Below are 17,457 nucleotides of genomic sequence, written 5' to 3'. Positions count from 1 at the left end.
AAGATTATGGTAATCTACATTATCAAATTTAGCCTAGAAATTTGTCAATCTCCAAGATATCTTACACTGAGCGCTAATCAAGGAAAGCTGTTTTCCTTTCTGCGCCTTTTATGACGTATTAAAAACTCATCGTAACAAATAATCCCTTTTCGGTGTCTGTCCCTTATCATGTAATTAATTGTCAGGTCGCATTTTCATGTCGCGGCGATTTCAATGTTTATTTAAGAGACGCTGTAACTGAGGCGTTAAGCTTGATAATTTAAAATGACTTTAAAATGATGAATGTCTGAAGGCGCCTATAGCGACCATCCACCCACGCGCAAAACTTACGCCCATTTTTGGTCAGGTGCAAGTTATACTTGTGAGTCCTGTCCAAAATTGCTTTACACGGGTCATAGCCGGAATCGGTCGCTGATTCAAGTCCGGAAATTTGTGAGACATTTCCGTGAATAAAAACGACAAAAGATTGATGGTGGAGGAAAGGAATTCGTGACCATGAATCCTTCAATACTCTGTATTGGCCTATTGATTTACGCAGGTGAGTGTAGCGTTGTTTTCTATGAGATTATCAAATTTACAAACAAGTACACATTTCTTTTTTATTTATATCTTCTAGTAAATAGTTATTATTCGTTTCATGATTTTTTTCAGCTTACGTTTTATTATTTAAATGATGTAGGAGAAAGGATGAGATAATGAATCTGATGGGGAGCACATTTCGCTCCACCTTTCTGTTTGTCCAATTTTGATTGTCCAATGATTTTATGTTAGTCGATTGAATAATAGATCGATGCGTAATTGTTTATCATAATATTTTATACCCATTTTTAGATATACATATGCTTGTATAGTCCGTAGTTATAAACGCTATTTAGACTGAAGATTTGAACGGAATAACCTATCCAACTCGTTATGACGTCATTAGCAGGTTATGACGCTAGCCCTACGCCAAACGGCGAGAGCCAGTCATGTTTCACGTGCCACAATATCGCAGTAGGGGATGTGTGTAACCACACACAAACATGCAGTCCCAATCAGGTATGGATTATTTCCTATTATCATAACACATAAGCTTATAACAGTTTAAGACAATTCACTGATCACTATAAACATGCATTGGTTCAAAAATCGGAGTCCACACAGGCTAATCATGGACGACGCTTTCCAAGTTTTATCATAGGCTAACATGCTATACCCTGTTTTCCATGTAAAACAACCATTACATTTTTTATTACACACGTGTTATACAACATTTTTAAGAGTTTTCATTGGCTTAGTTTTCGTTTATTGACCAGTCGCATTTTGTTATTTTGCTGAAATGACGTCACGAAATGTAATCAACATTCGGGATTTATCATTATATTTGCGTAAATATTTATTTAATTTGCTTATTTAAAAGCATGTGATTAAAAAGATCTGACACTCGTTGTCACATCATACCATATTTTATTAAACTCGTCCAGGAAATTCGTAAGTAAGCTCGCCAAAGGCTCGCTTACTAACAAAATTCCTGAACTCGTTTTATAAGATATGGTATGGTGTGACAACTCGTGTCAGATCCTATATTTATAAAATTTGTATTTTATAGGAAGTCTATTCTTTAAGATAATTTAATATAGGCATTAAATGTCCTCTCCGATTAGACTGCGGTGTCCACAGTCTGGGACAACACTTAACTCACATGCATTAAGCCCAGTTTTCCCAGAACAGTGCTCATTATATGTGTTGTTGTTGTTTTCGACACGGCGAACTATTGTTTTCGACACATATTATATCGATGTCACATTTAGGATAAAAACATCTGTCGCATTTAGGCTCCAAGTGTGCAGTCTTAATTATTTGACGATCAGCTCAAAAAGTGTTTCTCCGAAAGAATTTGAGAGAATAGAAACTGAAGCTGATATGAGCAAACGATATTATCAGGGTGAAGGCTCAAGTGACTTTGCGGGATTCACAATTGAACGTTAATGGTTGTAAACACGCCGGTATGTGGTGTTTTTCTTCAAATAAGTATTTAAAGCAATTTTTCTAAAGAATTTCAGCTAGTGCTTAATGTTGCTTATGGCAATGTGAAATACATCATAATTACTTTATTTAATAAGCCTGTTATCTTGGCAAAAAATCCGATTGTAACGCAATCATGTATATGGTTATGCTGCACGCAACGTGAAATGTTGGCACCGATTTCAGACGTATTCAATGATTTATTTTTAAATCTTAAGATATCGGCACAAACTGCAAGAAAAACTATCGTAAAAATGCGTTAAAGTGTTTTGCAAATGAATTTCAATAACTCGAGATATTTGGAAGAGAAAGTTGTTAACGGTGTGTTTACATTCTGTCCAGCCCATGTGTAAACCCCCGTCGATCCTGCACCTTGTTATGGTAAACATATTACTTGTGTATAATAAATTATTAAAACTTTCTTATTCCGACACCTAACTTGAAATAGTCAACGACGTGAACGTGTAAATTTCCGGCCATTATGTTGCAGGATTTCGTGACTTTATGGTGTTCACAAATGGATCTTATTTGATGTAAACGCACCGGTAGGTGGTGATTTTTTTTCAAATAACTTTATAAAACAAATTTTCTGAAGAATTTTAACAAGTGCTTAAAAGACAGTTTTATGCGGCTTATGGCAATCTGAAAAAAAAATACTTTATTCAATAAGCCTGTGATTTTGGCCAAAAATCCGATGTGTAATTAATTAATTTCTACTGTTATGCTGCACGCAACGTGAAATTGTGGCATCCATTTCAGGCGTATTCAATAATGTAGTTTTTCATCGTAAGATATCGGCACAAACTGCAAGAAAAACTTTCTTTTACGCATTAACGATTTTTGAAAACATATGTCACGGTCTGAACTTGGTCACGTCAGGGGAGAAGTTGTGTGGTGGCCCGGTTGTCTCAGTCGGGATAGCACTCGCCCTGCTAGCGAGGTGTCCCGGGTTTGAGTCCCGGACTGGCCGCACAATTTTCTCACCATGTGACACATATTTCAATAACTTGAGATATTTGCAAAAAGAAAGTTCTTATCGGTGTGTTTTCATTCTGTCCCGCCCGTGTGTAAAACGCTGAGAACCCCTTAGATCCTGCACCCTGACTATCACTCTGGATCATCAGACGATTTATTGCACACTTCTATCTGGTGGAGGATTTCGGAGATAGTAGATGTACCACGATTGCTAGTGGGGGATTCCGGAGATAGCCGATGTATCACGATGTTCTGAATTTTATATTTTCAGGGTGTTTGCATCACGCAGATCTCATTAGCTGAAGATGACGCGTGGGTGACTCGCGCATGCGCAAGACTCACTGTTAGTTCATGTGGAAGTATTTTTGTTTTGGCGCGCAAATTATCTCAGTTACAACTTCTTAAAATTTTACAATATGTTAAACAGATTTGACAATCATTTGTTTAAGTAAGTGCTCATACGAATGCATTAAATAATTCAATCCCCACCTGAAAATTTAAACCTTGTTCGAGTCAACATGAATTGGCTGCAATTATCACATAGACATTGTAATCTCATTTAAAAACTACCGATATTCACGTCCCCGACTCTTTGAAAATGTGCACGTGATCTTGGCAGATTTGCGCAAACTCTGAAGAGAACAACGCAGACGAGTGTTACTGGGAGAACCCGGCCTCCTACGGCTTCGAGGGGAAGTGTTCCTTCTGCTGCAGCGGCAACGACTGCAACACCGAACTCCCCGCAAATTTCCGGTTGCCACGCGAGGATTCGGAGGACCCAGGCGATACCGGTACGCGCGTCCGTCTGCGTGTTATACACATATTTATATGAGTAGTACTCAGTGATTAACCCATTTATGCCTAGTGGACTCTCTCGTCCTTCTTAATTGGATCAACTTATTTCCAAAATAAGGGATGTCTAGTATATTTATTTCTATATTTAGAATATTTCTAACAGAAAATCCATTAAGCAAACAACGCAGACCCCGATGAAACGCCGCATCATGTGGCTCCTCATCTGGGTCTACGCTGTTTGCCAAGGCCCTTTTTCTAGACGCTAGGCATAAATGGGTTAAGGGGCTTAATGCATTCGCACAGTCTTATCAGTGACGACACTTTCCCGCCTAATCTGGATTTTTAGTAAGAAGAGACTTCCTTCAAACGAAGACTACGGTAAAGCGGAAAGTTTCGTCCCAGATTAGCCTATGCAGACAGAGAAGAGGACAATTACAACGAGCGATGCATGGTATAGGGGAGGTAACCCTGGGATATGGTTAGGTTAGGGTTAGTGTTAGGGGTCGGGTTAGGGTTAAGGTATGGGTTAAGGCTAACCCTAACCCAAACCCGACCCCTAAACCTAATCCTAACCCTTACCCTAACCCTCTACCCCTCTCCCCCCCCCCCCCCCCCCCCCCCCCCCCCCCCTCATGCGCATTACAATACCATGCCTCGCCCGTTGTCGTTGTCCGCTTGCCATGCAGACATGAGTTGAACACCTTTTCATCCAAAAAGAGGCTCATATATTTTTATGGAGTTTTCCGAGATCCATTTCATTGTTTCCATCGCCTCCCCCCCTCCCCGAAGATTTTTAAGTTGTTTTACGGAGCAAAGTGCAAAATACTACCCCTTCGATTGACGAGCCTCTAAATGTACGTGTCTTTAAGCGCCCGTCGTGAAACGTGAAATACCCCATACCTCGATTTAACGATTCGTGGGGAATTAAAGTTAGTATTGTTAGAGTTTAGCGGTGGATCATTATGCTGCTTATATTCTACCTCTGGATTCATTAACCTAGGGATGATACAATCAGTAAAATATTAACCCATTTATGCCTAGCGTCTAGAAAAAAGGCCTTGGCAAACAGCGTAGACCCAGATGAGACGCCGCATGATGCGGCGTCTCATCAGAGTCTGCGCTGTTTTCTTAAAGGAATTTCTGTAAGAAATATTCTTAATATAGAAATCAATATACATGTACTATACATCCCTAATTTTGGAAATAAATTGATCAGATTTAGAAGGATGGGAGAGTCCACTGGGCATAAATGGGTTAATATAAACGTTTGATTCGATGGTATATCGTCGCTCTGTATAATGCGTATAAAGGTTTAATGTCAAGATTACATCATGTAAAATTTAGAAGTCAACGCGGCACTGGTTTTACCGTTTATCTTGATTAAATATGTAAACATAAGGGTCATTCTCTGTTAAAAGGGGGTTTAATGCATGTGCGTTAAGTGTCGTCCCAGATGAGCCTGTGCAGTCTAATCAAAGACGACACTTTCCGCATAAACTTGATTTTTGCTAAGTAGAGACTTTCTTGAAACGAAAAATATAATAAAAGCGCAAAGGGTCGTTCCTGATTAGCCTGTGCACAGGCTAATCTGGGAAGACCCTTTACGCATATACATTAAACCCCCTTTTAACAGAACCAGGCCCATATGAATGAATGAAACAAAATCTTAATAAAATATGGCATTTGCCTTATGTAGGTGTTATTAAGCAGCCAAAGGCACCACCAAAACCTGGCGGCACCACACGACCAAAGCCAGGTAGAACCACAGGCCCTAAACCAGGTGGACCTAAACCAGGTGGTACCACAAACCCAAAGCCAGGTGGAACGACCCGGCCAAAGCCAGGAGGAACCACAGGCCCTAAACCAGGTGGACCTAAGCCAGGTGGTACCACAAACCCAAAACCAGGTGGAACGACCCGACCAAAGCCAGGAGGAACAACAAGCCCTAAACCAGGTGGTCCTAAGCCAGGTGGTACCACAAAACCAAAGCCAGGTGGAACGACCCGACCAAAGCCAGGAGGAACAACAGGCCCTAAACCAGGTGGTCCTAAGCCAGGTGGTACCACAAAACCAAAACCAGGTGGAACGACCCGACCAAAGCCAGGAGGAACAACAGGCCCTAAACCAGGTGGTCCTAAGCCAGGTGGTACCACAAAACCAAAGCCAGGTGGAACTACCCGACCCAAGCCAGGTGGAACGACCCGACCCAAGCCAGGTGGAACGACCCAACCCAAGCCAGGTGGAACATCAAGACCTAAACCACCTGCAACAAATCCACCAAATCCTCCTTCAAACAACCCATCCAACCCACCGGCAACTAACCCTCCGGCAACGAACCCATCGGCAACTAACCCACCACAAACTAACCCACCGGCAACTAACCCACCGGCAACGAACCCACCGGCAACCAATTCACCGCCAACAGCCTCTCCAAATCCCCCAGCAACGAAGCCACCAAGTAAACCACCGGCAGGGGGCGGATCGTCGCATGGTAACTCAGGGGAAAGTAGCAGTTCCGAAAGTTCCGAGGAGAGCGGAAGTGGAGGCCGTCCGAGCTGCGGCGGGAAAGGATGCAGTGGCCGCGAGCCACAATCTGTAGACATCGATGTTAAGATCCATATCGGTCGGAACCAGCTAAAGGGTGGAGGATCATCTTGTGAAGATACTGACCACGGGAAGCATCCTCATAGACCGAGCCATCCAAAAACAACCGCTCAACCACAAACACAACAACAAGCTGTCACCGATAAGCCTACAATGGCCCAGCCAACTCACAGCCCAACCAACTCACCCTCAACCCAGCCACCGCCAACTAATCCTTCTACACAAACAACCACGCCCGAAACAACAACTACTCAGTCAACAACTCAGCAACCAACAACACAATCACCAGCCACTCAACAACCAACAACCCAACCACCAACCACTCAGCCACCAACCACTCAACCACCAACAACTCAACCACCACCAACACAACCACAAACAACACAACCACCAACAACTCACCACCAACCACTCAACCACAAACCACTCAACCATCAACCACTCAACCACCAACAACTCAACCACCAACAACTCAACCACCAACAACTCAACCACCAACAACTCAACCACCAACAACTCAACCACCAACAACTCAATCACCAACTACAACCAGCTTACCCGCCGTCACAGCTACCGCCTACCCAACATCGTCAACTAGTAAACGTAAGTAGACGTTTTAAACGATGAGCCCATTTGTATATACACAACTTGAATATTGATGTTCCTCGATGCGTTTTCTGATTAGCAAGAATTAACCCATTTATGCCCAGTGGACTCTCCCATCCTTCTAAATTGGATCAATTTATTTCCAAAATAAGGGATGTCTGGTATATTTATTTCTATTTTTAGAATATTTCTTACAGAAATTCCTTCAAGCAAACAGCGCAGACCCAGATGAGACGCCGCATTATGCGGCGTCTCATCTGGGTCTACGCTGTTTGCAATGTCCTTTTTTCAGGACGCTAGGCATAAATGGGTTAAAAATGGGATAAAAGCCACGAATAAAACGTAATATATTGACCGGTAAACAAAGAACAGACGGCTAACTTTATATCGATATATATTAAATCTTAAGACAGATTCGATGCTATTTCCGCTTTGTTTATGGGGTAGGTTCACAATGATAATTACATAGAATGACAAAAATGTATGACTTAACGTGAAGAACGTGTTATAATAACTTAGCCTATTTAGTTTAAACTTATTTATATGAGTTCGATTGCATCGAAAGCCTCAGGCTTATAGAAACGCTCTCGAGTCCGTTTCCTGTGCCTATATCCAGTACTTGGTGTCTTTGGGGATGCTATTATATTTCGTATTATCATTACCATGCGTGTTATGTGTTATTTAACTGAAAAAAACACGTACATATAATTCACCTGAAGTGTCAAAAAATGTTTAATATATCCCACTATTATGTTGTGAGCGCTTTGATTATCATTATTCTTTCATTTGTTTACAGCATTCACGTGCTACACGTGCCAGGACAGCACGTGTCAGAACCAGAAGCTTGTCACGTGTCCTACAGACGAACACTTCTGTCTGACCACAGTGGACCAGAAGGCGGACGGTTCCAGAGTGTTCACCAAAGGGTAATTTGTCGCTTTCAAACTTACCATACTGTTTGTGTTTCTTTTTCATCTCCGTTCCGTTCTTGTCCTGCTTATGTATCTTTCTCTGTTCCTTAAACAATTTGTTCGTGTCCTATTTTATTTTCCTATTTATTATTGGTCTTCTTCATCCTATAAGTATAATCAGTTCGATGATGGTGATAATGTTGATGATGATTTTGATGATGCTAATGCTGATGATACGGCTGATGATAATGATGATGATGATGATGATGATGATGATGATGATGATGATCTGAAATGATTTGTATAAAACATTCCATTTTCTCCTCTAGCTGCGTCAAGGAACCGGAATGCGAGGTGAAATGGTGGCAGAATACTTCCGGCAAGTCCGAGTGCATGGTAAGCATCGACGACGCTCCTTCCGGCCCTCCGAACATGGCGATGACGTGCAGCTTCTGTTGCACGAAAGACACGTGCAACGAGTTCGCCAAGCCGTCTGATCCATATGCGTACTACATCGGGAAGAGCCTCCCGAAGATACCTTAATCTATGTGTAACTGTCTTGCTTCAATCACGGAAATTTAATTGAAAAGCTATTGCCTTAACTCTCGGTCATCCGTGCTGATATTAAGCGTGAAGCATTTTATATTTGTGTATGATCAATCCACGTTAGTTCATAAAACGACAATGATACATTAATCAAATCCAGAAGCCATTTTATTGAATGGTTCAAATACTTTCGTATCTAAAGCTATATCTCTTAGTTATGATTGGCATTGCAATAATCATTTTATGTGAAAAAGATTTGATTATGTTTTGCCAATGTCACCTTTTTTTAAACGTGAATCGTCCAATGCATTATTATGTTTTGTTAAACAAGAATGTATTCAATGAATTTATATCAATTTAATAAGTGTTTCCTTAAACTATTTTTGTCCATAATTCTATATCAGAAATATGCTACAAGAGAACACTGTAAAACACGTAAATGCTGTTCTAACACAGTTGGATTTTTTTATACCACATTTATATAGCGCCCTGTTCATACTCGAGATGTGCGTTCAAAAGCGATTTACATTTTTTTCCCTGATCGTCCGTTAACATTTTGGCGCAGTATGCAGCCACGGCACATTGGCTTATATCCCTCACAGGTACCCATTTATACACCTGGGGGATAAATTTCTTGCTCAAGGAAATTCCAGTCGTCAGGGCGAGATTCGAACCCGGGGCCTCTCGATCCCTAAGCCAGCGTCCTACCATTAGACCACTGCTCCACTGAACTAGATTCGCTAATGTTTTCACAAAAGTGAACCAGTCTTCGATTTTAAAAAAGCTTGATGACGTCACTTAAGAGTCATTTAGAAACCAGCCTGGAAATTCTCTTTACGCAAACGACCAGTTTCAAGTACAGTGGTGTAGATCTCAACTACAAAAAAATGCTAAATTACCTGCGTTCGAAATAGTTTACTATGAAATTGTCGATAAAAAATAACCAGGGTGTTCATTTCATACAACGTCTAATTGCTCTTATAAAAAACGTCACTAAAAGACATTAAATTTACAATTTATATGTATTTATTTACATTCTAGGTCAAACGCATATAACAATATCACAATACATAAAAGCATAAAAACACAGTTACACCAATGTCATTCTGACAGCTGTAATTACAAAATAATATATAAATATTTAAATAAACTCAAATATATATATATATAATAACAGTTATAAAAATTAGTTATCAATTGAAATGTTATATTTGACCTATGGATAACCCATTAAGCTAAAAGATTATTTCCAATGGGGTCCATTAAAAGTACGAGAAAAAAGAAAAATGGTCAAGTTGTTATATGATCTAACTTACACACATATACTTTGGTGCTTGATTGAGAGAAAACATGTGCATAACTTAGCGTTTTGTCTCAATCCGAAATCTAAACCAATGTTAACAAAAAAGGAAAAACATGACTAAACATGAGGCTTAACTAAATACATATTATTGCAAATATGGAAACATTTCAATTCAAATAGTATATATTATATATTCCAATTGTTTCTATATCACAGTCATATTCTTATATTAATTATACATATATATGTCTTCACTTATCTCAGTATGTTTGTTTTGTAGATGTTTTTTAACCATTTTTTTTAATTTGTCAAAATTTTCCACTTTTAGATGTCCTCTGGAAGGGAATACCAGTCTGTAAACCCAGAGTATTTAAATGTTTTTGTGAAATAAGCATTTGTCACAGTTGGTATTATGAAATTACTTTTCCCAGTTCTAGATGATTTTTCAAAGTTCTTGCTGAGATATGAAGGACATTTTCCATAATAAATGTTATGCATATAACTTAATTTAAGTTGTTTCACTCTGTTTTCCACATTTAACATTTTCAATTGCACAAAATCATCATTGGTAATGGAGGTTCTTGGTTCATAATCTTTAATAAATCTGATTATTTTATTTTGCATATTTTGTATTATTTTTTGGGGGGCTTTATTTAAACTATGGAACCAAGATGAACAACAATAATCAAAATGACATTGTAAAAGAGCTGAACTTAAAAGTTTTCTAGAATTAAAATCTAAACAAGTTTTGTGTCTGTATAAAATATTTAAGTTTTGCATTTACTTTAGAAACGATGTAAATATAAAATATTATTACCAGAAAGAGTATCAACAATCTGAAGGCCCAAATACTTAACCTTCTTAACATTTTTTATCGTATGGCCATTACAATTTACTGGTGACACTTTCAGTGTGCTTACTTTTCTTATTGGCCCAAACATAATATACTCTGTTTTGCCGAGATGTAGCAACAACTTGTTATCCACTAGCCATTCAGAACAACATTCTAAAACATGACCAAGCTTTTGGGATATAAAATCAGGACCTTTATGACTAAACAAAATTGTACTATCATCAGCGTATAAAATAAGTTTGCATTCTTTGTCTATGCTTATAATCATATCATTCAGGTAACAAAGAAAGGGAAGAGGCCCTAAAATACTGCCTTGTGGCACACCACACAAAACAGGGTTAGAATTAGAGGAACACTTACCAATACTAACAATTTGACATCTATCTGATAGGTAAGATTTTAACCAGGGAATCGATCGTATGCCCATAAGTTCTAATTTTCCAAAAAGAATATTGTGATTAACTGTATCAAAGGCCTTCTGTAGATCTAACATTATCATTCCAGTATACAATCCTTCTGAGGTTTTTAATTTAATAGAATCAAGAAGCCGAATAAGACAACTCTCGGTAGAATATGCTTTTCTAAATCCTAAATTTTAATGAAATGCATTACATGTAAAAATACAGCAATGCCATTAAGTAGAATCCGTTTTTTAATTAGACATGCCAACTTTCGGCTTCTCGTGTCTGGTAACTACAGGGATTCAAATGAAAATATAATAATGCAATAACGAATAAATTACCACTAGGTTCGGCTATCGTCACGTGGTTTGCTATGAACAAAGGGATTTGATCCAGCCATGCTGACTCAAGTCAAATCTCTGGGCGGAGGTTGCTTCTGGTCTAGACCCGGGATCAATTCCAACTCCTAGCACATGACAACATCGCACGAAATTGTAAATATTTGTATCAGGGTCGATGGCATCCCATTCCACACCGTACAAAGTTTACAAGCAATGTATGACAGACAGACAGACAATTTTATTTGCGAATACAAAAAGTGCATAGCCATATAAAAATAGCAAATATTTCAATAAAATAGCATGCCAAGGAAATGTATTTGATGTAGATTCTATACTTTACATGCGGATAATGTTCTTAACATATTCGATGTGAGTTTAATATTTGGAGTCTATGTATTAATGAAACAAGATGGATATAAGATTAATTAGTACTACAACTATTTAATAGCATTTCACCATTCGTTTTATCAGATACAAACAACGACAACAAGCTTCAGCAGACATTTCATATAGTTTGACCAATAACAGTGGCTTTTAAATGCAGACATAAATACTAGGCACGTTTGTTAATATACGCTTAAGGTTAACATCCACCAAGAATGTGATGTTATTTGTTCATATTGATTACGTTGGTTCAATGTTTATTTGCGAAATAGATATACTTAGACAGTCCTAGGTGTCCTGATTTGTTAGTGGTTTTAAAAACCTGAATGCTTTTTAACATAATCGGCCTAAAATAATAATTTCTTTTTAAAACGCGAATGCGTTATTATGTAGAACAATCAATCTGAACGCTTCGGACAGTGGGCTTCACCACATTGTCATGGCGAAATTGTCCGAGGATTCCCGATTGTAGAACATAAATTTAGCAATAATGCATTCGGTACCCCTCGCAGATTATCAATAATCGAACTTATCCGATGTTTGACGGAAAGGGCCGAGAATGTGCGATTGAGCAATAATGATACAGTGAAATGCATCCTCAATATCGCGGCTGTTGCATTGTAAGCATGTCCTCTACTCTCTCGGAAGTCTATATGCTCATTTTAACACATCAATTTCATTTCACCATCAAAAGCTTTTAAATTACAATATGAAAATCTATGTAAAGAAATAATTGAGATCTAAACTACCGGAAAAGAGCTAACAATAGTTCCCATTCTTAACACTGAGGCATGTCATACTTATTAATTTTATTTATTACATGACAGTGCAAGGAAAGGTACGATTTTGCCGCTTTAAGTGTACCTCTTGTTTGGCTCATTTTTACAATTGAGCCGTGCTCTGTGAAAAGTGGGTTTAATGCATGTGCGTAAAGTGTCGTCACAGATTAGCCTGTGCAGTGCGCACATGCTAATCAGGGGCAACACTTTCCGCCTAAACTGGATTTTTCGCTAAGAAGAGACTTTCTTTGAACAGAAGATACAATACAAGCGGAAAGTGTCGTCCCTGATAAGCCTGTGCGGACTGCAAAGGTTAATATGGGACGAAACTTTACGCACATGCATTGAACCCCCTTTTTTTTACTGAGCACGGCCAAATTATAAATAAACATTTTGATCAAAGCATGATTTATATTGTGCCTTTATATCAGTAAGAAGCATTAAAACTGAACTTGCGCTCCGTTCAATCCGGATTATCGCAAGGCTGAAGAGATTACATTGAAAGTTGTGTACACGCAGACCGCCCATTGGCGACGATACCAGAGGATTTTGGTATAACCTAAACATTAATACGTAGCTCGATAATAACAAAATACATAGGCGAAACGGATAAAGCTGTCCATTTTACAGACGTCGGCCAGGTAATTAATCAAATATTTATTGTTGTTATTATCCTCCATTTTTGAAAAAAAATCGTTGCTTCTTATTAGATTAAACGTTTATTTTATGTAAATTTTCACTTCAAGCAGAATCAATTGGTCTTTATGTAAACACGTAGATGTTTTTGTCCTATATATATTTTTTTGCTGTCTGTTAGTACTGGAACATGGTTTCGTTGCTTTCGTGTCGAAACTTTGATTCTTATTAATTACTTTAAATTATTTATTTTATTACGACCGAGTTTCGATGTGTTGGTTTTGAACAGCATTTACGAATGAATTCACACCGCTACTATTTGATTGTGAAACGGCTGCATGGACTATTTTCAGCATTCACATAAACGATAATTTATTTCCGCATGATTTACCGTGATTTATTGCATATAATACTGTTTGTTTAATGTTTGTGTAATTCTCATATGTATTGGCTCACACGTTGCTAGAAAATGTTATTGTTTTGTAACCTGTGTAAACGAATAAAGTACTGTTCTGTTTTGTTCTAATAAAATGTTGTTGTTATTTCAAATTTTTGAAATATTATCGAGATAATCAGATTTTAAAAATAATTTTTAATTGTTAAATGTAATTTATTTCCTTCAATAAGTATTTTGCTTTAATAACATCTCTGAAATAAATGTTTAAGAATAACATTGATACGTTTTGAAAATAATTTATAGTTAAATCATCTTTAAAGGGCACTGTTGGTGGATTTTGGTCTTTTTGTTCGTCATTTAATGCATTAAATTGATAAATGAAAACATCGATTCTAAAATGCTCCGATATAAAACAAGACAAGAAGTTTTTAGAAAAAAGAAAAGAAACGACATTTGCACTCACCTGGGCTCGAACCACTGACCATTGATTTAAAAGCAAGCGTCTTAACCTCATGGACATACTTGCTGTTATCAAACGTGAAGCGCTTTATACTTAATACAAGCAATCCACGTATTTTCTACAAAATACAACGAAAACAACAAAAGCACTCGCTTTTATTGAATCGTTTCGCGTTTGTAACGCTTGATAATTTTATAAATTTCTTATGATTGTTACTCATACACGAATATGTATTTAACCCTTTGAGTGCTGGAACCGGATTTTGAAGGCCTTTGCAAACAGTTTGGATCCAGATGAGACGCCACAGAACGTGGCGTCTCATCAGGATTAAAACTGTTTGCTATTCTGATAGTATTCTTTGAAAAAAAAAATCGAAGAAAATGCTTATTTTAAAAATTCAGCAGACAACATTTTAGCAGAAGACAAATTTCCCAGCATGCAAAGGGTTAAGTCTGAGTCTACTTCTTTAGTTATATTGCGCTCCCTGGTGTAGCGTTGCTATTCTTCAACTGGTTACACTCTGTGACAAAAAGTTGGAAAATTGTCATTTCAACAGTCTGTCAACGATTCCCATTTATACTGACCAATTTCTAAAACAAACATGATTGTCTTTCCATCGGATTTGAGTGCCATTTTACTCGAAAACGGCATACCAATTTTAACACACTCTATCTATATAAACACGGAAAATTATTTGAATCGCTTTAGTTCGCGCTGAAATATTCAGTATTTAAGGAAGTTGACAATTTTTCCAAATACCTGCGCACAAAAGTATGTACATCACGTAAAGCCCGATATTTTAAACATTTTTTGTAAAGATCTGCTTGTTGTCGTTTACAATTTCAGTGGTCGCAAACCCCGTATTATCACCCCGCTACTTCGTATAACGACCTCTCATCCCATTTATTGTATTTGAGCCTCGTTCTAAGAACTGGGCTTAATGCATAGGCGTAAAGTTTCATCCCAGGTTAGTCTGTGCAATCCGCAAAGGCTTATCAGGGACGACAATATCCGCCTTCATATATTACCGTTTCAAAAAGACAAAATACCGTTATAAACGAAACTTTCCATAAAAGCGGAAAGCGTCGTCCCTGATAAGCCAGATCGGACTGCACCGGATAACCTTAAATGACATTGTATGCACATGCATTAAGGCTAGTTTTCCCAGAACGAGGCTCATTTATTTTGCTATTCCAGTTGTCATCATAATCCACCATGAGTAATGCTGAGGCCGACGATCGGTGGTCGAAATTCGTAGATACAGATATAAAAGCGGCCAATAGGAACACCGGTAGGGTGGCAACAGAGAAAACGAAGGGCTTTAACGAGTACCTCACTCGGGTCTTGATTCAAAAACCGCATCGACAAATACAGGAATACCTCTACAAGGTAATACATCGCACCTAAATAGAACGCTAATTGTGAACAAATACGCCGGCCTCTGCGAGAACCGGATCAATGCGTGTGCGTAAAGTATCGTCGCGGATTGGCTTGTTCAGTCCGCATAGGCCAATCTGAGACGAACATTTCTGCTGAATGGAACTTTTCGTTTAAAGGAATTTTCTTGTTAAGCAAAATTTAATCTAAGCGGAAAATGAAGTCCCCGATTTGCCTGAGCGTATTGTACCGACGAATCCGGGACAATATTTCACTCACATGCATTGAGCACGGTTGTCTCTGAACCGTTGGAAAATCCTTTCAAAAACACACGCACTATAATGATTTGAGCCGGGTTCTGAAAAAAAAACTGGGCTTAATGCAAGTGCGTAAAGTGTCGTCCCAGATTAGCTTGTGCAGTCCGCACAGGCTAATCTGGGACGACACTTTCCGCTTTTATGGTATTTTTAGTTTCAAGGAAGTACCTGACCTAAAATCAAGTTATGCGGAAAGTGTCTCCCAGATTAGCCTGTGCGGACTGCACAGGCTTATCTTGGACGACACTTTACGCACATGTATTAAGCCCAGTTTCCTCAAAACACGACTCATTAATAAAACACCCATTAGTGCAAATTAAATAAAGGCACGTCGTCCAGCGTTATTTGTATGTACGGATTACACGGTCTTTTCCAAAATGTGGAGATCCGGATAACCACTTTTTTATAAACCAAACAACAACAACGAATAACACTCCCTTGTAAAATTAAGAAAACTAGACCCTCTTCCAAACCAGCGAAATCGTGCCTGTCCATGTCATGTCATGCACTTACGAAATTAACTCGTTAATGTAAAGAATTCGAACTATAGTTTCATATTTTCCATTATTTGTGAGATGGGACTTCAGAAATCTTGTATTTTTTTTCAATTTATAAAACATGTTATGATATGCATATTAGGTGTGGGATGCGCTCGACCCTCAAACACCCATTGACTAGGGAAATAAGGTATTTTGAACGAAAACAACAACAACAGATAACACTCCTTTCTCCAGGCGGCCACCAACCTCGTGAAGCAGGTCACGGATATAGCTGCCACGGTGAACACTGACTGGTGCGTGTACACGAACCGGAACAAGAATGGTGTGGTCACCGCCCCCTTGCGGACGCTCGCCAAGGGCAAGTACGAGTGCATGGTGCCGCTGGTCAGACCGATGCGACTGGATGCGTTTAAGGTACCTTTACATTATGTGTTACTTGTAATACACATTATATTTAAAGACATTAAAATGTAGTCTACAAATAATGTTCGTATTTTGAAAGTCACAATATCGAAACGTAAATGAAAGGAAAAGTGGTTAGACGCGTATTTATAATCTCACGGACAGCTACATCGAATAAAAGAGTTCTTGCAGATTGTATAGAAAATAATTTATATTTAGCTGAAAGCATCGTATCATGGTAGACACTTTACGCGCGTGAATTAAGCTCGAGATTGATCTCATGACACGCTTGATTTACGTCCCGACGCCCCTTAACAACTCCCTTTCAGGTAGTACAGAAGAGTCTCGACGAGATGCCCCAGCATCGGTGCCTCATTCAGCTCAACCCCGCCCTCTGTCGGGAAGAGACTCAGCTAATGCGGCGCGACTGGCACCCGTTCATTTCCGGTGACGGATACCTTGCGCCAAAAGCCATACTCAGCTGGTTTAATAGAGGTTATTATGGCTTTCTTTGTCGTTGTCGGCTCATGTCCTACTTAAATGTACCACGGATCCCATAAGTATACTACAATGTACACCGGGTGTGGAAAATACGCTTAAAAGGCACGCGGTCATACCTCCTGGGTACTTATAGTACAAATTTCCGTACTTTGTAGTATACCTAAGAGTACTTAAGGGTACTTTTAAGTAGCACCTTAGCCAACAACGACCACTCGAGCGTTTTCTGGCAACATTTGGGTAGGTGGCCTGGCGTTGTGAGCATGACGTATGGTCTCGAGACACGGGGTTCGTTCAATATTCTGTGTGCTGTCTTAAAGATCTCCCCACCTTAAAGTACTGGTACTACCCAGGAAACGGACTCGAGG

The 17,457-nt window shown here is 38.8% G+C and overlaps 2 protein-coding genes across 11 annotated transcripts in view; both read left to right on the top strand.

The window, feature by feature from the left end:
* The first annotated feature begins 326 nt into the window (after nucleotides 1-326).
* LOC127838698 (mucin-1-like) lies at nucleotides 327-8,818 on the top strand. Of its 10 annotated transcripts, none has more exons than XM_052366590.1 (9): nucleotides 327-538; nucleotides 926-1,038; nucleotides 3,251-3,322; nucleotides 3,599-3,770; nucleotides 5,471-5,680; nucleotides 5,768-6,779; nucleotides 6,839-6,981; nucleotides 7,781-7,910; nucleotides 8,225-8,818. In XM_052366590.1, the coding sequence occupies exons 1-9, from the start codon at nucleotides 496-498 to the stop codon at nucleotides 8,436-8,438; spliced, it is 2,109 nt and encodes a 702-aa protein (XP_052222550.1). In that variant the 5' UTR covers nucleotides 327-495; the 3' UTR covers nucleotides 8,439-8,818. The 10 variants fall into 10 exon arrangements, with proteins under 10 accessions (XP_052222550.1, XP_052222552.1, XP_052222547.1 ...); XM_052366592.1 differs by having other exon boundaries at nucleotides 5,471-5,767; nucleotides 5,942-6,779; XM_052366597.1 differs by having other exon boundaries at nucleotides 328-538; nucleotides 5,471-5,593; nucleotides 5,942-6,779.
* A 3,936-nt stretch (nucleotides 8,819-12,754) lies between these two features.
* The window catches only part of LOC127838981 (uncharacterized), a 14,480-nt gene continuing 9,777 nt past the window's right edge, over nucleotides 12,755-17,457 (top strand). The window contains exons 1-4 of the mRNA XM_052367125.1: nucleotides 12,755-13,143; nucleotides 15,193-15,384; nucleotides 16,424-16,603; nucleotides 16,921-17,086. Coding sequence (XP_052223085.1) covers nucleotides 15,211-15,384; nucleotides 16,424-16,603; nucleotides 16,921-17,086 — 520 coding nt within the window. The 5' untranslated portion in view covers nucleotides 12,755-13,143; nucleotides 15,193-15,210. The remainder of the gene's footprint in view (nucleotides 13,144-15,192; nucleotides 15,385-16,423; nucleotides 16,604-16,920; nucleotides 17,087-17,457) is intronic.

Source organism: Dreissena polymorpha, chromosome 7 (genome assembly GCF_020536995.1).
Source record: "Dreissena polymorpha isolate Duluth1 chromosome 7, UMN_Dpol_1.0, whole genome shotgun sequence".
Classification (NCBI taxonomy): Eukaryota; Metazoa; Mollusca; class Bivalvia; order Myida; family Dreissenidae; genus Dreissena; species Dreissena polymorpha.
The sequence above is the reverse complement of the archived record's forward strand: the minus strand, read 5'-3'. Positions and strand labels throughout refer to the sequence as shown.

Coding starts and splice junctions, on each gene's coding strand:
- LOC127838698 (XM_052366587.1), top strand. CDS start 496: ATGAATCCTTCAATACTCTGTATTGGCCTATTGATTTACGCAG. Junction 6,780..6,838: donor ACACAACCACCAACAACTCA/CCACCAACCACT, acceptor ACCAACAACTCA/ACCACCAACAACTCAACCAC. Junction 7,911..8,224: donor TCCAGAGTGTTCACCAAAGG/GTAATTTGTCGC, acceptor TTTCTCCTCTAG/CTGCGTCAAGGAACCGGAAT.